The sequence below is a fragment of the Eublepharis macularius genome, chromosome 3 (assembly GCF_028583425.1).
Source record: "Eublepharis macularius isolate TG4126 chromosome 3, MPM_Emac_v1.0, whole genome shotgun sequence".
NCBI lineage: Eukaryota > Metazoa > Chordata > Lepidosauria > Squamata > Eublepharidae > Eublepharis > Eublepharis macularius.
The window spans coordinates 177,637,200-177,663,073 of NC_072792.1; the positions used below are offsets into that span (position 1 = coordinate 177,637,200).

Genomic DNA, 25,874 nt, shown 5'->3' on the forward strand with positions numbered 1-25,874 from the left:
AAGAAGGATGAATAAGCACTTCAGCCTTCCAGAGAATCTCCTGTACATTTTTTTTCCTGCATGAGATGAGGCTGGATTAATCTTATAAATGGAGAGGGGGACGCCACTCGCTTTTTAATGGGTTATTTTGATTCAAAAACAGAAACTTAAAAATGTGATGATTTCCCTTCTCTCGCTGTAAGGCTTTTAATTAAAGGCTGTTAGCCTAACTGGGTTCTTACACCGTTACTTTTCCTGTTCCTGTTCCTTTTACAGGAACTTGCTTACAAGCGAGGCTTCACGCAATTCACAAACAGGTTCTCCTGTGATTATAAGACCCATTTTCCAAGAATGTCAGGGTGTATTGGATTCTGCTATGTCAGATGTCCGATCAGAGCATCAGTCAATTTATATCCCTGTAGTAAATGCTTGAGTCTGATTCATATGTGCACCCTAACACATAGGTGTCTGAATTACAAATAGTGCAATCCTAAAAAGACTTACTCTAGACTAAGCCCATTGAAATCATTGGGTTTAGACTGGAGTAATTCTGCTTAGAATTACACTGAAAGTGAAGCAAACGGAAAAAATAACTGGGAAAAATATCCTGGGAGGATATCAGATTGCAGAGGAGTAGGTATGCTAATCTATTGCACCGAAAAGAACAACAGCAATTTGTATGTCCAGGAGTTGCCACCTGGAGAATTTTGGGAACTGGGAATGGCACCATCCCAAATAGCCGCTATGGAGGGCTGTGGCCAATCAGAAAAAGACTGCCGTGGGGTACAGGGGCCAATCCCCAAGATGCTGAGAAAATTGCAAGTCAAACATCCTCCTTCTATGAAGTCAGCTATTCCTAAGGTCTTTTGCTGTAGTGAGGCAGAAGAGAGGGAACTGGCCCTCTGCTTTGGCGAAGAAGCAGGTGGTCACTCCAGGAAACCTTTCAACAGGTGCCATGGTGCCCACGGGCACCGTGTTGGGGATCACCATCCTAAAGAGAAACAAATGCATTGTGTGTTCAACTCCACTTTGCTAGGTGGTCCTCTAGAAGTACGGAGAGGTGTGTGTGTGTCTTTCACATGAATGCAGAGAGAAGGGAGGGGTTCCCCCCTCCCTTTACCAAGTGAGGTTAAAAGCTCAAACCATGCAAGAGAGCACATTTGGTGCGTTTCATTTCTTTGCACAGTAAAAATGAATACAAAAGCCAAGCAAAGGATTACTACATCCGTTCAGGAGGTGCGAACTGCAATCCTCCTGAGCGGTGCTGCACAAATGCTGTGGGAATAAGAGTTTGAGCAGCCACCTGAAAGGGGACCTTCTCTGTGGCAAGCTTGGATTGGGCTACTTGTAGCCAGGGATTTACCACCACGGAGTGACGTTTCTTTGCAATTATTTTTTTCAATGGTTGTTGTGGGTTTTCCGGGCTGTATTGCCATGGTCTTGGCATTGTAGTTCCTGACGTTTTTTCAAGTTTATTTTTTGCATGTTGTCTTCTTTGCCCCCATAAGATCAAACTGAAACACGTAAATAAAGAAATGCGACAATAAGTCAAAGTTATTTGACTTTATCGATAGATTTCTCAGAGTGGATTTCACTACTTCCTTCTCCCGTAGCAATAATAATAACATTCGATTTATATACTGCCCTTCAGGACAACTTAATGCCCACACAGAGTGGTTTACAAAGTGTTATTATTATCCCCACAACAAAACACCCTGTGAGGAGGGTGGGGCTGAGAGAGCTCTGAGAGAGCTGTGACTGACCCAAGGTCACCCAGCTGGCTTCAAGCAGAGGAGTAGGGAATTAAACCTGGCTCTCCAGATTAGAGTCCTGCCGCTCTTATCCACTACACCAAACTGGCTCTCAACACTGTGAGACCTCTCTCCCTCCCAAACTTTGTTCCTGGGGATCAGCAGGATGCTTTTCTTCTGTTGTTAGCTGCCCTGAGCCTGTACATGGGGAGGGCGTGGTATGAATTTGATTAAATAAATAAATAAAACATCAACTGGGATTCAGGACTCTCTGCAGAGTTTTTGCGTAAGCCATGTAGCTGCGTTCCCCCCGCCCCCCAGCAGCTGTAAGGTTTTTTTTCCTTTAAGGCACCTACGTTGCAACATTGCAATTTAAATTAAAAAAAAATAGGAAAAAACTGGTTGCTGTTCAACCAATCCAGAGGCAGGGTAATAAAGGGGAGGGTGAAGAAAGAATTCTGCACTTCCAAAAAAACCCCATTTTGACTTTGCTTGAAATTAAACATGGAGGTATGTGCGGAGGGAGAAAACCTGCGGAAAACCTGAGGAAAGATCGATGCATTGGCAAACGTAGCCTTTCCCCATGCAGAACACCAAAAAGGCTGGGAAGCAGCCTGGAGACTGAATTGGAGTATCTTGACCATGTGTTGAGACTGGAGAGAAACCGATGCACCATGGGGCCAAAAAACGATGGAAAAAACCCCGGGCAGAAAAGACCCGTGTGAAACAGGATGAGGGACCAGGTGGTCTTCTGGTCTGATCCAGCCGGGCTCTTCTTATATGTCTTCACTTGGGATTAGAAATCTCTGCTTGATGCAGGAGAGAATTCTTAGCCAACAGGGATCAGTTTGCATCGGTGTATCTTCAGAGGAAGGCCAAGAGCCTCTAGGAAAAGGGGAGGGAGGATCCCTGGATCTCCAATAATTAGAAGTCCTGTTCACATCACACATTCCCCTCTTCTTGGAAGTCACAGTCCTAGAGGGGAGATGTAAACAGCTTTTCTCGAAAGCAGCAGAGGGTCTAAAGACCTGAATCTTAAGCAGACGATGTTGTGTGTGTTTAAAAATCTGCACACCAGGTTACGTCTCCTGTTCATCTCACCTTTATCCTCAGGTCCCCTTATTGATTCAATCCGATCAGCATATTTTGACAAGCAACAGAATTTGGTGCCTAGGTGCTGTTTTGGCCACGATAACTTTTTTAAAAAGAAAGCTCTTCTTAGCTTCATGTACATTACAAATCTCATCTTGTTGTGTTGTTTCACACTTGTGGATTTCATTCCCTTTGAATTGAGTTGTCTGGGTGCGGGTTAGGAAATGGGGTTTGTTTGCTTTGTTCTTTCCTTCCACAGGTACATTTCCTCATATCCTGTCAGACTGTGGCTTATTAAAAGTTGCAATCCAGACTATCTCTTGCAATTAGACATGAGTCCATTGGTTTCAAAAGATTTTACTGAATATAAACAGCCATTATAGTCCACTGGCCAAAATGCAATATCTTGGCTGGTACATGGGTATTGTTACGAATGAAGGTAAAGGTACAGGATAGCATAGCCCAGCAATTCCCATCCTCCCCCCACAGTTCTCAAAACAAGCGGCTTGAAGCTGAGAGAGTGAAACTTTCCCAAGGCTGGAAAGACTGTAGTCAAAACATTCCTCTTCTTTGAGATAACTGTTACTGGGCTGCTTGTCACCTGCAAAAGAAGAGCTTGAAACACTGATAGGATTAAAATGGAGTCTCTTTGGTTAGATCACAGAAGAAACCTATGTCAGACCTGACAATATCCAACCTGTGGATTATTCCAGTGCAAAACTAGATGCAGTTTTGGACGTAAGTCAATATGAGACAAATAAGTGGGTTCTCGGTCGAATCAAACCTGAATTCTCCCTAGAAGCTAAAATGACAAAACTGAGACTATCGTACTTTGGCCACATCATAAGAAGACAACACTCTCTGGAAAAATCAGTAATGCTAGGAAAAGTGGAAGGCAGGAGGAAAAGAGGAAGACCCAAAAAGAGATGGCTTGAGTCAGTAAAAGAAGCCACGTCCTCCAGTTTGCAGGATCTGAGCAAGTCTGTTAATGATAGGACATTTTGGAGGTCTTTCATTCATAGGGTCACCATAGGTCAGAGACGATTTGATGGCACATCACACACACAAACACACACACACACAATATGAGATAGGTGGGATGTTAGGAGCACTGATCTAAATTGTTGCATCAAGAACAGGAACAGAGAGGGAAAACTAATACGCGCACGTGTATTTAGAGCTTCTTCGCACCAAACTCAGTTTATGCATGGAACTTACTGGTGTGACTCCATGCACCGTTCATCAAGTGTGATGCTCCAACTTTCTTGATTTTCTGGCATATTGAAAAGTTCTGGCCTGGGCTTATGTAAGGCATTTGAATCCCAAATCCCTTTCTCCAGCTGATTCAAGGTGCCAAACCCGCAGCCATGCCAATATATCCTCACGACAACGTTGGGTGGTGGGTTAAGGTGCAAGAAAGGTACTTAACCAAGACCATTCATTGAGGTTTATGACTGTGAAGATTTGAACCCAGTTCTTCCCCCCCACCCCGTCCAACCCTCTATCTGCTGTACCCCACTGGCTCTCATTGTGGCCTGAAGTTAAGACATTGCTTACATGCTCATTATCCATCTGAGCATGTAACTTGTATCTGAAACTATGATACTCATTTAATACAAGTGTAATAACTGTGGATCTCATATTCACATAATCCTGAGAAATTTGGGCAGGATGTCAAGAATTTTGTGTTTGCTATCTCAAGCTCCCCTCCTCTCACAAATTATTTATTTGACTCCCATTCATTATAAGAGTGTATTTTCCCAACAAGTGATGGGATTTTAGTATATGTTATAGATTCAGAGGAGTTAGCTGTGTTAGCAAAATAGCAGAGAGTCCCATAGCACCTTTAAGACTAACCAACTTTATTGTAGCACTAGAAACAAAGCCCGTTGTGGGGAAAAATACAATGGGCTCTAGAAAGGGGAGAGCGGGCAGGCAAGCATTCCCTCCTCCTCCGTCACTGATCAGGGTCAGTGAAGGGGTGGGTGGGCATTGCCACCTGCTCTGCACTTGATCTCAGCAATGGGAAGAGGTGGTGGGCTTTGCTGCCTGCTGCATGCCTGATACAGGTCAGGTAAAGGGGGACAGGCATTGCCACCTGCTCCGCTTCTGATCCCAGGCGGGTGAAAGGAAAACAGGCATTGCCTTCTGCTCTGTGCCTGATTACGGCTGGGTGAAGGGGGATAGGTATTGCTGCCTGCTCCAAGCCTGATCCCAGCTGGGTGAAGAGGGGTGGGCACTGCCACTTGTTCCCTGCTGGGTGAAGGAAGAAGTGGGCATTACCTCCTGCTCCTCACCTGATCCTGACAGGCGAAGGTGGGTGGTGGGCTTTGCTACGTGCTCCGCTCCTGATCCCAACTGGGTGAAGGGGGTGCGGGCATTGCCACCTTCTCTGTTCCTGATTCCGGCAGGTTGAAGGGGGGCAGAGATTGCTGCCTGTTTGGCACCTGATTCTGACAGGGTGACAATGGGGTGGACATTGCCGCCTGTTCAGTGCTGTATTCCAGTAGGTTAAAGGGGGCGGGTATTGCCCCCTGCTCCACTTCTTATCCTGGCCTTCTTATACCTTAACCCACCACAGAGAGTTGTGAGAATATATTGGCGTGTCTGCAGGTATGGCACTTCTCTTTCTCATGATGCATCTGACAAAGAGAGCTGTGTTTCTTGAAAGCTTATGCTACAATAAAGTTGGTTAGTCTTAAAGGTGCTACTGGACTCTTTAGTATATGTTAGTGATTGCTCTCCCCATCAGAAGTTCTTTGTGAGTCCGACTTCCGGTTTGGGATTCATGGAGGTCTAACGCAGCTCCATTTGTGGAGCTGACCGGATTGCCGTTTTAACCGGCCGGAGGGGTGAAAATAACCCGCAGCCGACGGCTCTCAGGCGGGGAGCAGGCAAAGAACGCTCAAGACCCTAGGGTGAGCTAGATCTCGGACGAGGGGGGGCTTTACACAAGGAGTCTCCCCCCCGATCCTTGAGGTCCCACCTTGCGACGGGTCGGCTATAATCTCTGCGGCAATTTTGGGGCCAATTCGGCTGGCATAAGACCTACATACCCAAGCTTCGATCGGGGAGGGAAGTCGAGAGGAGAATTTAAGATCGAAACAGCGATTACAACCCGAGAAAGCTGAAGAGAAGGTAAAGATCGCTATCTCTTGAAACGGGACAGATTGACAAAAACAGAGAGGAAAGAAAGTAGATTTTTAAACTGCAACAGACTAGTGAAAAGGAGGTGAAGACTCGGCAGGAGTTGTATTTTAAAAGAGACTAAGTTTAAAGAAGTTATTACAAAAATCGGACTATTGTTTTGAATACCTGTGGTTTTGGAGCTGTGGGAAAAAGACACCATCGCGAGACCTGCTGTGGGAAGACGGGAGACAGGAAGTGCGTAACAACAATAGAGTGGCTGGAGGGAAGCGGCCCTTGCCAAAGGACAGGAAGTGGGGAATCGCCATCTTTGAAAGTGGAAGGGTCGTGGCTTCAGCGGAAGAGGAAGTAGGCCATCTTGGATTATAATAACATAGAGAAACCATAGAGAAAAGACGCCCGACATTTTGGATATAAAAAATTAATTTTGGCAAAGATTGGGACATTTAAAAAAAAAAAAAAAGGAAAACGTTTAATTATACGCCACGGAGCTGAGGAAGAGAGCAGATTCGTGGGAGCGAGCTAAAGCAAGCCCCACGATGTCGAAAAAAGAGTGGCAATCGGCAATAGAAAATTTGGACAAAAAACTTATAGACATGATGAAAGAACTTAAGGACACGAAATTGGAGCTTATTAAAGAGGTCAAGGAAGTTACACAGACAGTAAAGTCGGAGCTGTCAGAAGTGAAAAAAGGTGTGGAAACGATTAGCAGTGAATTACAAGGAACGCAGCAGAGAGTTAAAACAGTAGAAGACGCGATGGAGAATTTAATAGACACGCAACAAACAGAGATGAGGCTGGTGAAGGGGAGGATGTCAGTTGCAGAAACTAAACACATGGAGAAGCAGCTTCGTTTTCGTGGTCTGCCAGAAGTGGAAGGGAAGTCAGCGCAAGAACAGATGACTGAGGTGTTGGCTGATTACCTGGGGAAGGAGGAGGAGGAAATTGTGGCTATCCTAGATGTGGCGTATCGTGTGAACTCGAGAATTGCAACCCAGAGGAAACTACCAAGGGATGTGATCGTGCAGTTTACAACTAGAAATATGAAAGAGAGGATTGTGACAAAACAATTTCAAGATCCATTGGAGATTGATGGCAAGACGATTATTATAATGAAGGAATTGCCCAGATCAGTGTTATTGGACAGGAAAAAATATAGAGTGCTAATTCAGACTTTGAAGGACATGAATATCAGATACAGATGGGAGTTACCGGAAGGAGTGTCCTTTGAGTTTGGAGGGGCAAAAAAACGCATCAGATCTGAGCGGGAGATGGAGAGATTTATCAAGGACAATGAAAAAGACTTACCAACAAAACCATGAATATGGAGTGTAAAGTATTATCTTGGAATGTAAATGGACTAAACTCACCGAATAAGAGAAAAAATATTTTTCATTGGCTACTAAAACAAAAATGTGATATTGTTTGTTTGCAGGAGACCCATATTAGAAAACAGGATGTAAAATATTTAAAATCCGGAAAATTGGGCAAAGAATTTGTAGCGGCTTCCAACAAGAAAAAAAGAGGAGTGGTGTTGTATATAAAAGAGGAGCTGCAGCCAAAATTTGTTATGAGAGATGTGGAAGCTAGATTTGTAGCAGTGGAATGTAATTGGAACTTAAAGAGAGTGTTGGTAGTCGGACTTTATGCACCTAACGGTGCAAAGGAAAGCTTCTTTGAAGACTTAAGGAAGCACCTAGATGATCTTGTATATGACCAGATAATTCTTGCTGGAGATTTCAATGGAGTGACAGATTTGGAACTAGACAAAAAGACTACAAAAGCACAAAAGAAAAGAGGACTATGTATTGTCGAAGGCTTTCACGGCCGGAGAACGATGGTTGTTGGGGGTTTTCCGGGCTGTATTGCCGTGGTCTTGGCATTGTAGTTCCTGACGTTTCGCCAGCAGCTGTGGCTGGCATCTTCAGAGGTGTAGCACCAAAAGACAGAGATCTCTCAGTGTCACAGTGTGGAAAAGATGTAGGTCATTTGTATCTACTCAGGAGGGGTGGGGTTGAGCTGAGTCATTCTGTAAGAGTTTCCCAGGGTGTGGAATGCTAATGGCGGGAGGCTTCACTGTAACCTGAGGAGGTTCTTTTGCATATGGATTGGTGCTTGATGTGCTAATCTTCTCTGCAGGGCTATTGTCGGGTGTGGAGTGTTTTGTTGGCCTGGTGTTTTTCAGAACTGGAGCCCATGCTCTGTTCATTCTTAAGGTTTCTTCTTTCCTGTTGAAGTTTTGCTTATGCTTGTGAATTTCAATGGCTTCCCTGTGCAGTCTGACAAAGTAGTTGGAAGTGTTGTCCAGTATTTTGGTGTCCTGGAATAAGATACTGTGCCCTGTTTGAGTTAGGCTATGTTCAGCCACTGCTGATTTTTCAGGCTGTCCAAGTCTGCAGTGTCTTTCATGTTCTTTTATTCTTGTCTGGATGCTACGCTTTGTGGTCCCGATGTAAACTTGTCCACAGCTGCAGGGTATACGGTATACTCCTGCAGAGGTGAGGGGGTCTCTGCTGTCTTTTGCTGATCGTAGCATCTGTTGTATTTTTCGGGTGGGTCTGAATACTGCTTGAAGGTTATGCTTTTCCATAAGCTTTCCCATCTGATCAGTAATTCCTTTGATATATGGCAAAAACACTTTTCCTGTAGGTGACTGTTTTTCCTTGGTTGTTTGATTCATCCTGGGTTTGATTGCTCTTCGGATTTCATTTCTGGAGTAGCCATTTGCCTGAAGTGCGTGGTTTAGATGATTAATTTCCTCATTGAGAAAGCGCGGCTCACATATCCGTCTTGCACGATCCACTAATGTTTTCATTATGCCTCTTTTCTGTCGGGGGTGGTGATTGGAGTTTTTGTGTAAGTACCGATCAGTGTGAGTTGGTTTCCTGTAGACCTTGTGACCTAACTGAAAGTTTGCTTTGCGGATGACCAAGGTATCCAGGAATGAGAGTTTTCCCTCACTTTCTTTCTCCATTGTGAATTGTATGTTCAGGTGGATGTTGTTGAGATGATTCAAAAACTCCCTCAATTCTTCCTCCCCATGGCTCCAAATGATGAATGTATCATCCACAAACCGGAACCATACACTGGGTTTGTGGGGTGCTGATTCTAGAGCTGTTTTTTCAAAATGTTCCATGTAGAAGTTTGCTATAACTGGGCTGAGTGGGCTCCCCATGGCCACCCCATCCATCTGTTCATAGAATTCGTTGTCCCATTGGAAGTAACTGGTTGTCAGACAATGATGGAATAAGGCTGTTACATCCTCTGGGAAAATCTGATTAATCAGTGCAATAGTGTCTTTTACTGGAACCTTGGTAAACAGGGATACAACATCAAAACTGACAAGTATGTCTTGTGGATTGAGTTTCAGAGAACTGATTTTGTTGATGAAATCTGCTGAATCTTTGATGTAAGACGAGGTTTTCCCGATGTGGTCCTGCAGGAGATCTGCCAGATGTCTAGCTAATTCATATGTCGGTGAACCAATGGCACTCACAATGGGTCGGAGTGGGACTGAATCTTTATGTATTTTGGGGAGTCCATATAGTCTAGGTGGCTGTGCTTCAGTCTTGCATAGTTTTCCTTAAACTATGAGAAACCTTAAGAATGAACAGAACATGGTTTCCAGTTCTGAAAAACACCAGGCTAACAAAACACTCTATACCCAACAATAGCCCTGCAGAGAAGATTAGCACATCAAGCACCAATCCATATGCAAAAGAACCGCCTCAGGATACAGTGAAGCCTCCCGCCATTAGCATTCCACACCCTGGGAAACTCTTACAGAATGACTCAGCTCAACCCCACCCCTCCTGAGTAGATACAAATGACCTACATCTTTTCCACACTGTGACACTGAGAGATCTCTGTCTTTTGGTGCTACACCTCTGAAGATGCCAGCCACAGCTGCTGGCGAAACGTCAGGAACTACAATGCCAAGACCACGGCAATACAGCCCGGAAAACCCCCAACAACCATCGAAAAGAGGACTATTGCCAAAGCTTTTTTTTGAGTTGATTCAACAAGAGACTCTCGAAGACGTATGGAGGAGAGAATATCCTAAAACCAGACAGTTTACTTTTTATTCTGCAAGGCATCTTACATTATCAAGAATTGATATGATCTGGGCCTCAAAGGACTTAGCGTTATGGACTAAGGAGGTAGAAATAATGCCGATGGTAGGCTCAGATCACAACCCAATCATGTGGAAATTTGGAAAAAGGAGAAAAAGGAAAGCCTGGAGAATAAATGAGGACTTGTTACAGGAAAGTGAGAATATGGAAACATTGAGAAGAGAGACTAAGTTTTTTATACAATACAACGTGAATAAAGAAGTACCAACCAGTAAAGTTTGGGACGCGTATAAGGCGGTTGTAAGGGGCATACTAATGGACTTAAATGGTAGAGCAAGGAAAAAGAAAGAGGAGAAAAGACAAGAGATTGAGGAGAAAATAAAGGCCAAAGAAGTACAGTTAAAAAAGAGACCAGGGAAAAAGAAAATACATCAGGAAATCAAAATTCTTCAAGAACAGTTAACAGCAATGAGTAATAAAGAATTGGAGTGGAACCTTAAAAGACTGAATCAAAAAGCTTTTGAGGGTGCTAATAAACCTGGGAAATATTTGGCATGGCAATTAAAGAAGAAAAGGGAAAAGAAAATAATAAATAAAATTTGTGAAGAAAACAAAACGTATTTGGAGCAGACTACCATTAGCAGAGCCTTTTATAAATTTTACGCTAAGCTGTATAATAAAAAAGAAGTAAACAAAGAATCAATAGCATCATATTTGGAGAAAACCAAACTTCCAGAGATCTCGGAAGCTTGGAGAAATAAGCTGAACAGTGAAGTAACTGATGAGGAAATAAATATGGCAATACAATCTGCAAATCTAGGAAAGGCGCCAGGGCCAGATGGACTTACGGCTAAATTTTATAAGACAATGGCCAATGAACTGGCACCATTCCTAAAAGAGGTGATGAACGGAGTTTTTAGGGATCAAAGAATTCCAGACACTTGGAGCGAAGCGAATATATCATTGATCCCAAAAGAGGGCCAAGATCTGACTAGCGTGAAAAATTACAGGCCTATATCATTACTTAACAATGATTATAAAATTTTTGCAAAGATATTGGCGGAGAGACTGAAGGGGTGGCTCTCGGAAGTTATAGAGGAAGAACAAGCAGGTTTTTTGCCGGACAGACAAATAAGAGACAATTTAAGGACAGTGATCAATGCTATTGAATACTATGACAAGCGTTGCGATAAAGAGGTTGGTTTCTTCTTTGTAGACGCTGAAAAAGCGTTTGACAACTTAAACTGGGATTTTTTGTTTGCCACTATGGAAAAGCTACAATTGGGAGAAAGATTCATCAGAGCAATTAAAGAAATATATAGGGACCAGACTGCAGCAATCGTAGTGAATGATGAACTGACCAAGAAATTGACGATTAGTAAAGGAACAAGACAAGGTTGTCCGTTATCTCCATTGTTGTTCATATTAGTATTGGAGATTCTGATGATACAAATACGACAAGACGAGGAAATACGAGGAATAAAAATAAAGGACTATTCATACAAGGTCAGAGCATTTGCAGATGACATAATGTTAATTGTAGAAGATCCATTGGAGAACATGCCAAAAGTGATAGATAAGATCAAGGAGTTTGGTGACTTGGCAGGTTTCTTCATTAATAAAAAGAAGTCAAAGATACTATGTAAAAACATGACTAAGCAGAAACAACAATTGTTAATGGAAACAACGGACTGTGAAGTAACTAGTAAGGTGAAATATTTGGGAGTTGAGCTGACTGCAAAAAATATAGATTTGTTCAAGAACAACTATGAAAAATTATGGACTCAGATAGAGAGAGACTTGATCAAATGGAATAGACTGAATTTGTCATGGTTGGGCAGGATTGCAGCAGTTAAGATGAATGTGTTACCAAGAGTAATGTTTTTGTTACAGACAATACCAATCATCAGAGACTCTAAACAATTTGAAAAATGGCAGAGGAAAATATCAGATTTTGTTTGGGCAGGCAAGAAGCCTCGAGTGAAAGTAAAAGTTCTACAAGACGCAAAGGAGAGAGGCGGAATGCAACTGCCCAATCTGAGACTTTACCATGATGCAATCTGCCTAGTTTGGCTAAAAGATTGGATGACATTAAAGAATAAGAAACTATTAGCCCTAGAGGGATATAAAAAAATTTTTGGATGGCACGCATACCTATGGCATGACAAAGTAAAGGTCAACTCGATGTTCCTGCATCATTTTGTAAGGAGAAGTCTATATACAATCTGGAAGAAGTACAGAACTTACCTACAAGAGGGAACCCCCTTGTGGGTGGTTCCATATGAGGTGATAGATCCGAGAGCTGTGGATAATGAACAACAATGTTTAACGTACAAAGAAATAACTAAGATTGAAGTATCTAAACTTAGAATAAAGACGCAAGAGGAACTATCACCTAACTATGATTGGTTCCAGTATAGACAGATTAGAGACTTATACAACTCGGACTTTGCAAAAGGGGGCATACGAACAGAGAACTCGGAACTAGAGCAGACCCTTCTTAAAGAAGACAAGAAAAGAATATCCAAGGTATACCAAGTACTGTTGAAATGGTATACTGAGGATGAGATAGTTAAAACACAGATGGTGAAATGGGCTATAAATTTCAATAAAGAAATAACAATGGAGGCATGGGAATACTTGTGGAAAACTACAATGAAGACAACGACATGCATTAATATTAAAGAGAACATTTTCAAAATGATCTATCGTTGGTACATGACACCAAAGAAGATTGCGCTAGGGAACTTGAATACTTCTAATAAATGCTGGAAATGTAAGAAACATGAGGGCTCCCTCTATCATATGTGGTGGTCGTGTGAGGTAGCTAGGCAGTTCTGGGGGGAAATAATAAGAGAAATGAGTGAAATTTTACAGTTTCAAATAAATAAGAACCCAGAACTCCTGCTGCTAAACTTGGGAATGGAGGGAATTCCAGCCCATCACAGGACGTTGATTTTTTATATGACTGCAGCAGCTAGACTTTTGTACGCGCAGAAATGGAAAGTACAAGAAGTGCCAACTATTGAAGATTGGATTTACAAATTGCTGTATATGGCTGAAATGGACAAGATGACAAGAAAACTGAGAGATCTGGACTCAGGGCAGTTTAACACAGACTGGGAGAAGCTGAAACAATATCTGGAGAAGAAATGGGAGGTGGGAGGAAAACTGTGGCAGTTTGAGAACTACTGAAGTATAATAAAAGTATAAAAGAGAGGGGTGACTTTACCGGGGGTGGAAGAGAAATGTGAATTTATAAGCAGTTAGATTAATTGATTGAGATATATATAGATATGTATAGGTTAACTGATAGAACATTGATAGAGAATAATTAATGATAAGGTTTAAACATGAGGATTGAGTAAATAATAATATTTTCTTTCTTTGATAAGATTTATATGCACCAAACTGAATGTACAGAAGAGTTAAATTGATTGATTATGCGAGGAGTTATATAGAATTACCATAAAAAGTTGAAATGAGTAATATATAGAGAACAAATCAAATTGTTTGATTTAAATGTGGGAAATTTTTATGGTTTATGATATATAGGTTTATATAGAAATATTCAAAACTGGAAAATGGGATAAATTGTTTATCTAAAGACGTATAGTTTGGGTGTATAATAAGTAAAGGAGTTAAAGATGTACTGCTTAATATAATGGAGAATGTATATCTGTTTTAGACAGAGGAATTTAATAGAAGCAAGGGAAAAGGGACAGAGGGTGGGAAAGCTGTTGGAAGTCAACAAAAGGGGGGGAAAGGGAGGGGGTTAGAAACGAAAAATTAGGGGAAAATTGACTGTAATGTAAAAATAAAAATGTTCTAACCCAATAAAAATTTTTCAAAAAAAAAAAAAAAAGAAGTTCTTTGTGAGTCCATATGAACGTGCAGGGAGCTCCATTCATTTTAAAGGAGGAAACAAATTCAGGCAGCGAGTGCCTGCTCCATTGACTGGCAATTCTTCAACATTGTCTGGATTGAGCTTCAGTTTATTGGCCCTCGTCCATCCCATTACCTTCTCTGGGCCCTTGTTTAGGATTTCCACAGACTCAGCTGTCAAATAAAGCCGGGTGTCATCTGCAAATGGGTGGCACCTCACTCCAAATGCTCGACCAGAATTTCCTGCCCATTGCAAGTGACAAGCCACATACATATTCCCTCTGAAAGCACAGACAGGAAAATCTGATGTAAACTACGTGCAACCAACCTCAAGTCCTTGAAACAGAGCGAGTGCATCTAAATAGAGTACAGGGCTCTGGATAAGGTGAGAAGCAGAAGTGCTTCCTTTTCGGGACAAGACAGGATATGCAGCAGGGCACTGTGATAATAGCCGAACTGGTGTTCTACAAAGGCTCTAATGCAGGGCATGAAATCGGTAAGCATCTCCTGTGGTTTATCTCCAGCGTCCAATAATCAGGGACATTTCACGCCTTCAGACAGGAAGCCTTCATTCAGCTATATCATGGGTAGGTGTGAGTTTCTTTGAACTTTCCTGGAAGTAGGGTTGGGAAATTCTGGGAGATTTTGTGGGTGGAGCCTGGGAGGAGAGAAAGCTCAGAAGGATATAATGCCATACATTTTATCCTCCAAAAGAGCTGTTTTCTCCGGGAGAACCGGTTTCTGTTGTCCGAAGATCAGTGGGGAATTCTCTGGGCTGCACCTGGAGGTTGGCGACCCTACCTGGAAGCCATTTTTCCTACCTTATGGTAACGAGTGCCCTAAGTTAATTATGCCATGCGCTATTTATCATTTCATTTGTTCTCAGCCTAATCAGTAATCACGTTCCTTAAAGTGCTCCCAAGTTCTGGCATGGCTAAGTAACAGAGACATAAACAAGGTTGTCCTCAGTTGAGGAGGTCCCTTCTCGGCTCTGGCCCCAGCCTGGTGGAACACTCTCTCAGCTGGGACTCAGGCCCGACAGGATTTATTACAGTTCCGCCAGGCCTGTAAAACAGAGATGTTCTGCCAGGCCTTTGGAAATGGTTGAGGAGCTGGCGAACTATCCTGCTGGCCTCTCGCCAGGTCTGCTTCGCTTCTCCTGTTCTGATTAGATCTGCCCTATCTGCCCCACAGCCATTTGTCTGTTTGTAATTGTCTGTTCTTGTGGTTTATTGTTTTACTGTTTGCATTGTATTTTATAGTGTTTTATAGCTGTTTATGTATTTATGATATACTAATATATATGATATTGTAACCCTCCCTGAGCCTGCTAGTGGAGAGGGCGGGATATAAATCCAACCAACCAACCAACCAACCAACCAACCAACCAATCAATCAATCAATCAATCAATCAATCAATCAATCAATCAATCAATCAATCAATCAATCAATCAATTCTGCTTCTGCTGTGAATCTACAATGCTGTTTTAAGAAAGCTATCTCTTTGCCTTAGCCCCATCCCTGCCTCCGAGTTCCAGTTGCAATATGGATATACTGCTATTGACCTACCCTACAAGGTTGTTGCAAGGATTACTAAGAGAATGCCCCAGGGCGAGGGACCCATTAATCAGCAACGCTGTACAAACTTTCCATGTGGAAGGTCCCTAGCTCAGTCTGTGGCACTTCACTTAAAAAGGTGTTGAACAGCAGAGATGGGGGAAACCGGTTCCCAGAAACCTAGAAAGCAGTGGCCAGTCAGAGGATAGCACTGGGCCAAGCAATCCAGTGACCTGAACTGGTAGAAGCCAACTTCATACGCTTCTCTGAATTTTATAAAGTAGGGATGTCAATCTTCCGTGGTCTGCTTTTTTCTTAACTTAGAATCCCCAGTGTGGTTTTTATGTGCAATTCAGGAGCGCTAAGGTGTAACCAATTGATCTTAAGTGATCCTAAATATACTAGACTCACTCCCTTTCTGTATCAGTGCTCATTTAAGCCAACACCTTTGCAAGAATCTATGTAACCAGCAAGCTTTAGGTCAGGGCAGACAACCTTTTCAGTCTGAGGGCTACCTCAGGGTCTCCGTGCGCTGTCGGGATTCCAGAACAGACGCCCACACTTTGTGTTTCCAGCAACAGTCCAGTGACACCTTGAAGACCGATAATGTTGAGTCCAGCATAAGCTTTTTGTGAGTCAGAGCTCACTTCCTCAGATGCACAAAGTGTACATCCGTTTGGCTGATGTGTGTATATTAAAGGCTGCGAACAACAGAACCTGGCCTCGCTTTGTAAACATCTGTCCTGCCACTTTTCTGTTGTGGAACATAAAAGCACCAACCTGATGGATAAATGTTTCATGCATCAGATGCCAGAAACTCTGTCTCCCAAAAGCGTATGCCGGAACAAATGTTATTAGTGTTTAAAGTGCCACTGGACTCCTGTTTTATTTTGCTCAGCAAAATAAAATGCCATAGACAGTGGGGTTTGCTTCCATATAAGTGTGCCTAGGATTGCAGCCTAAGCTAGGCACATAGAAATCCAGAGACTCATTTGGCTGCTCTCTCCGTATTTTTTTGGGAATTTTGTATAGCAGGCTGTGGACTGTTCATCAAATGGAGAAGAGAATGATGTAAATTGCCTTGGGTCTCCATTGGGGGAAAAGACAGGTTATAAATGAAGTAAATACATTTCTTGCTGTTGTTGTGCTGTTGTTGTTGCTGCAGTTGTTGCTGTTGTTGTTACCAGCCTCAGCTTATTGCTAAGAGTACTTAGAACCTCGGATCCTTTCCCCATTCTCCAGGGGCTTCTCCCAGGGCTCTTCTCACCTTTCAGCCCCCAGTCTTTTCACACATTCCCTCCAAGGCCTTTTCAGGCCGAGGTGCCAAAGAGCTTGGCATGTACTTGTCAGCAGCTTTTCGTTCCACTTTGGGTGGGAACATTTAAGTCCTCGAAACCAGGAGAGGGCAGAGAGGGAGAGCAAGAAAATGGAGAGCTGGAAGGAAAGAGCTGGGTCCGGTGACAGAATGGGATTGACTGAAGCTCAGACTACATGCTGTGGGGAGATGTGTCTCTCCCTGGCCCACATCCTCCAAATTAACAAATTTCAGAGGAGAGGCCTCTGAAAAGAGGCCTGCAGGGCAAAAAAGTGGCCACAGGGCCACGGTACCTGTGGGCTAGGGAAACAAGGATGTAGCAAGCCCAAGGAGACATGTAGGGTCTCCAGGGGGAGACTTGTTTTTTCATGATCTGAACTAGCTATAGGCTTATCAATCCCCCGACGGGGCGGGGGGTCCCTTGCTCCCACCTCCTCCCCCCCAACCCCATTTACCTGGCCAGTGGGGAGGGGCACACCCCTGAGGAGCCCCTAGTGGCGTGGTGTGCCCCCGTGCCCCGCTGCAACACACCCCCATGCCCCACAATGGGCCTGTTTTGGGCCAAATCAGGCCCGCAGGGGGGCAATTCAGCCCTTTGGCGAGCGTGGGAGCATATGCTGGGCCGTCCTTTGATCCGTGTGATGATGTCACTTCCTGGAAGTGATGCCATCATGCACGCTGGCGTGCATGCAAGAAAATACACCGAAGACATCAGTGGGTAAGTGCCAGGCTCCCAATCCCCCGTTGGGGGGCTCAAGGGACCTGGAAAACCTAACTAATAAATTAGCTAGACCTCCCACCAGCATCCCATAGTTTGCCTGCCTTTGCTCCGAGAGGCAGTAGGAGAAAAAAACAAATTAAAACTTCAACATTGGCTGAATTGCTGTATCACTACCAGAGAAAACCTGGAAATAACTTGCAGTAGTTCTAGGAATCACAAGAAACTCTATCGTTTTACCACAGAGTTTCCAGCAATTCCTAGAGCTATCCTAGATCGATGTATTGTTGAAGGCTTTCACGGCTGGAGAACGATGGTTGTTGTGGGTTTTCCAGGCTGTATTGCCGTGGTCTTGGCATTGTAGTTCCTGACGTTTTGCCAGCAGCTGTGGCTGGCATCTTCAGAGGTGTAGCACCAAAAGACAGAGATCTCTCAGTGTCACAGTGTGGAAAAGATGTTGGCAGGTCATTTATATCTACTCAGGAGGGGTGGGGTTGAGCTGAGTCACCCTGTAAGAGTTTCCCAGGGTGTGGAATGCTAATGGCGGGAGGCTTCACTGTATCCTGAGGAGGTTCTTTTGCATATGGATTGGTACTTGATGTGCTAATCTTCTCTGCAGGGCTATTGTCTGGTATAGAGTGTTTTGTTAGCCTGGTGTTTTTCAGAACTGGAAACCATGCTCTGTTCATTCTTAAAGTTTCTTCGTTCCTGTTGAAGTTTTGCTTATGCTTGTGACACTATATATTGAGAAACTCCAACTATATATTGAGAAAGAGTAGACAATTATTCATATGATTGTGTCCAAAATAGAAGACTTGCATCACATATAGATGTGTATCAAACACACTTGTCCCAGTATCAAGTAAAAATGTGTATTGTATATAGCAACAATCATTTCATACAGACTCTGCAATCAGCACAATTGTTAATGCAAAGGAAAATCATATAACAAAAGGAATATCTCTATCTCTATCTCTGTGTCTGGCCGTCGTCACACGGGCTTTTATTTTGCGCGAAAATGGCGCAATTTCCTAGCAAACACCCACCTTATTCCAACACTGATGCGATTTTCTCTCTTCTGCTTTGTGCTTGATAGTCGCGATATTTTGTGACTCAGTGTGAATGCCTCACATCGATGTATTTCGCCTTGCAACGCCCTATGCCCTCCCTTCAATCCCAGAATCCATTTCTCCCCGCGACTCCCTTTTTTTTTTAATTATGTCCTTATAACACCATAACGACATAACACAATGCAAATTTTCTGCTGAAGTAAAAATGACTTAATCACCATTGGAGAAATATTTTAACCCAAAACCACACCTCGCTAAAGTTGGAAAAACAAAAGGGTCAACCAATGTTCTGACCACTCCATGGGCGGGAAAAAAGGGCAACCTATCAGCGTCGTTCTGGGTTGGTCCACGGGAATGTTTATATAATGTTATTCCGTTATAGCGGAATTAAACGGCAAAAAAATAAAAAAGGGGGGGAGGAGCTGCTTCTGCGCGGTTAGAGAGAACAGAACAGAGCGCTTCGGTGTGGACAGCTCGGAGCGCGAAGAGCCGTGAGGTGACCCAAAGAAACGTTACTGTGCCGATATCAGGTATGACGCTATATGCTGTAAATTTAACGGAACAGATGCCTGTGTGACGACGGCCTCTGTCTCTTCCATATCTTCTTTATCTATTTCTATATCTATATCTAAAACAACAGTTTCCAGAGATGCAGGAAACTGCATTCTGGCTAGTGTAGAAATGTGTGTCTGCAAAGACGACAAAAGATCTGTAGCTCTCATTTATCTGAACTTACATGTTGTTTTCATCCGTCAACCGTAATAATTGGAAAATACTGGAAATCTAGTGACACCTTAAAGACTAACGTGGTTTTATTCCAGAACAACCTTTCGTGGACCAAAACCCTCCTCTTCAGATGTACTGCGCTGGAATAAAATTGCATTAAAGTATTTGTTAGTGTAACAGAGTAACCCCTCTCAAAAAAAATTCCCGGTGGTGCTTAATAATACCCTGTGTTATTTAGATGTGATCGATTGGGGCCCCGGATTGAGCTCAAATCTCTCTGCTTGAACCGATGAAGTTCTAGCAAGATGTTTGCCTCCAGGGAATCCGAAATACTCTGGGCAATATACACAAGTCTTTCGGTTTCATTTATCCGCCTGTTCCAAAACATTCAGTTTTGCAGATGAGGCCTCAGCTGCAAGCTGTGATCAAAACCTCACGGACAAAAAAAAGGAGAGGCCTGATTGCAATTTTTACAACGTACAAGGCAAGACGGACATAAACCAGGGAGGGAAGGGGGGTTGCACTTGCCTATCATGACATGGTCCAGCAGCCCAAATGAAGAAAGGGAGGAAACGAAGAACCCAAGATCGGCCTTTAGTTCTCTGAATCTCTCTTTTTTTTCCCTTTCTTTTTTACACTAAGACAAAATCCTCTGTGGTTTCATGTCGAGATTATGCACCCCTGCTGCGCATATCTAGAAGAAATACTGTGCAGTCATTGTGTGGTTTTGCTTACATTAAACTGTAGGTTTTATTTTTTTAAAAAAAAATTAGAAAACGTGGTAAAGTTTTGTTGCTGCTGTTTTTCAAAGTCTGGTACAAAGGTCTCTTAGGAATTTGTGTTCTTTACACTTAACAGAAAAAATATATGACAGGTGTCCTTGGATTTCATTTCTCGCCTTTCCTCCCCCGGTCCCCTTTGTTTGTAGAAAACGGGGGATGTGTGATGCTCTCAGGGTGCCACGAAACTCTGCAAAGCTACACAGTCTAGGATACACACACAAACCTGTACACTCGGTGGCAACTTTTCTCTTAAAAGATACACTGTATCCACCACCCATATGCTCAGGCCACGGGGTGTAGCCAGTTTGGTGTAGTGGTTAAGACCGTGGGATTTGATTCCCCAATCCTCCACTTGAAGCCGGCTGGATGACCTTGGGTCCATCACAGCTCTCTCAGAGCTCTCTCAGCCCCACCACCTCACAGGGTGATTGTTGTGGAGATAATGATAACATACTTTGTAAACCACTCTGAGTGGGTGTTAAGTCATCCTAAAGGGCAGTATATAAATCGAATGTTGTTGTTGTTGTTATTAAAAGAGTGATGTGTGTGTGTGTACGGTGCCCTCAAGTTATAGCTGACTTATGGTGATCTATGGTGGAGTTTTCATGGCAAGTGACTGTCAGGTGGTTTGCCACTGCCTGCCTCTGCATGCCTGGTCTTCGTTGGAGGTCTCCCATCCAATTACTAACCAATGCCAACCCTGTTTAGCTTCTGAGATCTGGCGAGATCTGGCGAGATCAGGCTCACCTGGGCCAAATGGTAGAAACTAAAAAAATAATGCGCTGTCGAGAGTGTTTAGGATCTAAAGTTGTACCAGCGCACAACAGGATTCAACCCTCTCTGTGTGTAAGACAGGATGCCATACTAGACAGACCACTGGTCTGATGCAACAGGACTCCTCTTATGCTTCTGAGCAGCTATGCTACATCTGATGCTCTGCCCTTTTGGAGGGACACCACTTGTGCGGCGATGGCTGCTTCATCAGCGGCACCCACCCTGAGTCTCTGTGAGAAAGGCGGATTATAAACAAAGCAAATTTAAAAAGTAGATATTTGGAGACCCGCATGGGAGCCCTGAAGTCATGAAAAGGCCATCTATGCGCGGGGGAAGAAGTGACACTTCCCCGGAGCTGCTCTTGGGCCACTGAGGCAACCGGGCAAACAGGCTGATCTGGTGCCTTCCATGAGGATAGTTAGGTGAGTAGCCGTGAGTAGCAGTAGAACAGTAGGATTTGAGTCCGAGGGCACCTCAGAGACCAACAAGTTTGTCAGAGTGTAAGCTTTTGTGAGTCAGAGCTTCTTTCCAAGAAGAACGGATCTTTGATTCTCTGAACATAGTTCCAGAGGAGTTAGCCGTGTTAGTCTGTAGTAGGTAAAAAGGTCAAGGTAGTCCCCTGTGCAAGCACCGAGTCATTACTGACCCGGGAGGTGGGGATGTCGCATCACGGCATTTTCTTGGCAGACTTTTTGTTACAGGGTGGTTTGCCATTGCCTTCCCCAGTCGTCTGCACTTTACCCCCAGAAAACTGGGTATTTATTTTACCGACCTTGGAAGGATGGAAGGCTGAGTCAACCTTGAGCCGGCTACTGGAACCCAGCTTCTACCAGGATCGAACTCCGGTCATGAGCAGAGCTTGGGCTGCAGTACTGCAGCTTATCACTTTGTGCCATGGGGCTCCTAGCATTACTGACCCACAGGGGGACGTCGCATCACAACATTTTCGTGGAAGACTTTTTACGGGGTGGTTTGCCATTGCCTTCCCCAGTCCTCTGTACTTTACCCCCAGGAAACTGGGTACTCATTTTACCGACCTTGGGAGGATGGAAGGCCGAGTCAACCTTGAGCCGGCTATCTGAACCCAGCTTCCGCCGGGATCGAACTCAGGTTGTGAGCAGAGCTTGGGCTTCAGTACTGCAAATTACCACTCTGAGCCACGGGGCTCTTCAGGTCCAGTAGCACCTTTCAGACTAACCAACTTTATTGTAGCATCAATAAAGTTGGTTATTGCTACAATAAAGCTGGTTAGTCTTAAAGATGCTACTGGACTCTTTACTATTTTGACTCTCTGAAGGGAGCTTTGACTCTTTAAAGCTCATACTCTGGAAATCTTGTTGGTCTCTAAGGTACCACCGGACTCAAATCAGGCTGAGCTGGCACATCTTGCCGATTGGCAACCGTGCACTCGAACCAGAAGTGTGCCAGCGCGTTGCCCTTAATAAGATGCCGCTTCTTGGCCCTCACATGAGAAACTTCCAAAGTGCCGCTTTCTTGGCATTGCTCCTTCAATGCGGCTTACCTTCTACTAACTTTTGCTTCTGCTCTCTTACTGCCCCATTTCATCATGTTCTCTCGACGCTGGCGCAACTGCCAGCCTCTCCTCGGAGGGACTGGGCTTCGAAATCACACAGATGTATGATTAAATCCATCCTCAATACTGTTGTGTTTCACCCCCTCCCCTTTGCAATGTTCCTTTCAAGCTGCAAAGCCACACTCGAGCTGATTGTTATAAAGACAAGAACTTTTTTTAAAAAGTTGCTTTAAAAAGAAAACCCGGCCACCTGAAATTCGATGCTGGCTGCACAAAGCGGTTGTTTTTAAACCTTAGGATGAAGAAAAAACCTGTTGGCTTTGCAGAGTTGAGCAGTGCAATTGATTCTCGTATATAAAATCTATGTACAGATGTATTTGTGCAAATGTGTTTGCAAGAAATATACCTACCCTGTTTTGTTCTCTTAATTTTTTTGCAAAGGTCCTTCTTTGTGCATGCTTCTGTGTTTGATATATGTATATATATATTTTCCCTTGTGTCTTTTTGTGTGCACTTTTGGGTTTCTGTTTTTTTTTTGGTTGAATACATTTTTTATTTATTGTCTGTCTGTGTTTTGTGTTTGTGGTCCACAGGTCCTCGTTTGCATTGCTCATCCGCCTCATCAACTCCTATTGAGCAATCCCCCTCCCCTCCCCCTTCCCCCGCAGCCAATGAGAGCCAGGGACGGTTGCTAGGCAACGGTGCAGCCCAGCCAGCCCAGAACTCTGACTCTGACGAAGAGTTTGTCCCCAATTCATTCTTAGTTAAGCGTGGCTCTGGGACCCTTTCTCTACCCCCTAATGGTGAGTCGAATTTCTTTTCTTTTTTCCCTCTCCCCTTTTGTATTGGAAACCGGATCCAGGGTAGTTTTTGTGCAGTTCTGTGCATGCACTTTGCCTCTTTTTGTAAATGCATCGTCCTGTTTTGAATGTTTGCAAATGGGGTTTGCTTGGGGGGTCGGGGGAGGCTTGTGTTGCCTGCAAGCTGACTCGGTGATTTGAGTTTGGAGCTGTGTGCAGTGTTTTTATATGTGCAGCGCGATCCTAAGCAGAGATGCTCCAGTCTGAGCCTTACTGATTTCAGCGGGCTTAGAGCTGGAGTAACTCTCTTTGGAATTGCACTGTTATATACTGGACTTGGCTTCAAGCTGCAGATAGCGTGTCTGGTCTGGAAGAGGTTGCATTCATTACGTATCTGGTGGATCACGTTTGGGATTTTGCAAAGAACGATGCGCAGTGAAATTGAGCACATTAAAAATCACCTTTTTGGGGGGGGGGTGCTATTTTGAACCGTTCTTGGCTTCTAGACCTCTGTGATGACCTTTATGCTCCCTGTTCTGTTTAAATTTTGCAACAACAACAAAGCTTTGCAATCATTAATTCCCTTTTAAGTTTAAATGTCTTCCAGTGTAATTTGCAACTCCTGCATACGGTGTTGTGGAGTTGTTGTTTTTTAACTTTAAAAAATATTGGACTCCCAGTAAGGCAAACCCTTCAGTGCTGATCTGATTTCAGTCCGGGGAGAAAGCAGTACGGAATTGTCGCTCAGCCAACCTCAAACCCCCAGTGCAGCTTTCGCTCCGGTAAAACTTGTCAAACACTTTTAGCGCAGCCCCTGGAATCCACCACAAAGCTTCTGCAGCTGTTGTGTGTGTGTTGTTTATTTTGTTGACCCGTTATAGAAAATTAGATGGAGTTTGTGCTTTCCAGAAATGGCTGTTTTTGAATTCATGGGGGGGGGGGGGAGTCCTAATATTTCTTCGGCCTTCAGAAACTGCAGGATTTTTTTTAAAAAGGGTTGTAGTTTTTTATATCTCCTGTCTCAGAGAGATGCTGTGACTGTGTTGTGAGTACAGATGAGAGGACTTTTCATTAACATTGTGGCCAGAGATCCAGAGGAGTTAGCCGTGTTAGTCTGTAACTGCAAAATATTAAGAGTCCAGTAGCACCTTGAAGACTAACCCACTTTATTGTAGCATAAGCTTTCGAGAACCACAGCTCTCTTCATCTCCAAAGCTTACGCTACAATAACGTTACAATAACGTTGATTCGTCTTCAAGGTGCTACTGGACTCTTTACTATTGCGGCCAGAGAATTTTTACCAAGAGTCTGTAGTGTTTGGAGTCAACTGCTATCAAAAGTGGGGTTGCCAACCTCTGGGGTGGGGGGCTAGAGATCTCTTGGAATTGCGATTGATCTCCCAACTACAGAGATTAGTTCCCCTGGAGAAAACGGATGCTTTGGGGGGAATGACTTTATGGCATTATAATCCACAGAGGTCCTTCCCTTCATCTTCTCCAGGCTCCACTCCCCATATCTCTAGGAATTTCCCAACCTCAAGTTGGTAACCCTAATTGAAATGTTGGGCAGAGAAAATGGCATGAGAAAGGAGGTTGGCGGGGTTGTGGAGCATTAAGAAGATGAGAAATCCACTGTGTGCATCCTGTGTACATACGGGGAGGTGGTTGTGAATGTCCTGCATTGTGCAGGGGGTTGGACTAGATGACCCTGGAGATCCCTTCCTAACCTGTGATTCTATATGTTGGAAACTGTATGCAACTTTGATGGTATGCAAAATGCTTTGATCATATAGCATGTTTGTATCATATTGAAGAAAATGTATTCCCCCCCCCCCCCATTCCTTTATTTATGGATGCCATTTATAGTCTGCCTTTCCCACTGAGACTCAAGGCGGATTATACAGTATGAGATTAGTACAGTCAGTTTTAGAGATGTTTCCATAAACAATACCATTGGGTAAATAAAAAATAATTTTACAAAGACAGCGTTAGTAAGAATCCAATACAGAGTTGAAGAAATGCTAAAACAGAGCATAAGCAATTCTAGGGCTGACATTAGACCACATGAAGCACAGGTAGCTCATAGGAGCATATATTTAAGGCAACAGGTAGGACGTAAGGCAACATAGTAGTGAAGTCTGTAGTCCTTAATTTATTAGTGAAGGATCTGAGAGCCCCTCCCTACAATACAAAAGCCTTTTTGAATATTTCGGTTTTGCATCATTTGCGGAAAGCTAGGAGAGTGGGGGCTCTCCTCACCTCCTCAGGCAGGCCATTTCTTAAGGTGGGAGCCACCACAGAGAAAGCCCATGTACAGGCTGCTCTTGATTTCACCCATGTGCAGGGTGGCACCTGCAGGAGACCCTGTTCGGATGAGCGAAGCTGCCATGGAGGGACATAGGGAGGGAGGCAGTCCCATAGGTATGCTTGACCAAGGCTGTGAAGGGCTTTGTATGTGAAAACCAATACCTTGAACTGAGCACAGTAGCTGATAGGTAGCCAGTGGAGTGCCTGCAGAATAGGGGTGATGTTCATGCTCCTGCTCACTCCTGCTCGCAGTCGCGCTGCAGCATTTTGCACCCACTGGAGTCTCCTAGTTAATTTCGATGGGAGACCTATGTGTAGTGCGTTCCTGTTCATCTTTAGCTCACAGCTGGATAGCCTAGTTTTTC

The 25,874-nt window shown here is 43.8% G+C and overlaps 1 protein-coding gene across 9 annotated transcripts in view; it reads left to right on the forward strand.

The window, feature by feature from the left end:
• TENM4 (teneurin transmembrane protein 4) overlaps nt 1-25,874 on the forward strand; it is a 472,503-nt gene that overhangs the window by 101,474 nt on the left and 345,155 nt on the right. For 4 of the 9 annotated variants that reach the window (XM_054974009.1, XM_054974008.1, XM_054974006.1 and 1 more), the window contains exon 3: nt 14,452-14,476. The exons of 4 other annotated variants lie outside the window; for them this stretch is intronic. In XM_054974009.1, the coding sequence (XP_054829984.1) occupies nt 14,452-14,476 (25 nt within the window). Of the gene's footprint in view, nt 1-14,451; nt 14,477-22,996; nt 23,207-25,874 lie in introns of all 9 variants that reach the window. One more of the 9 variants, XM_054974004.1, reaches the window with a different exon arrangement.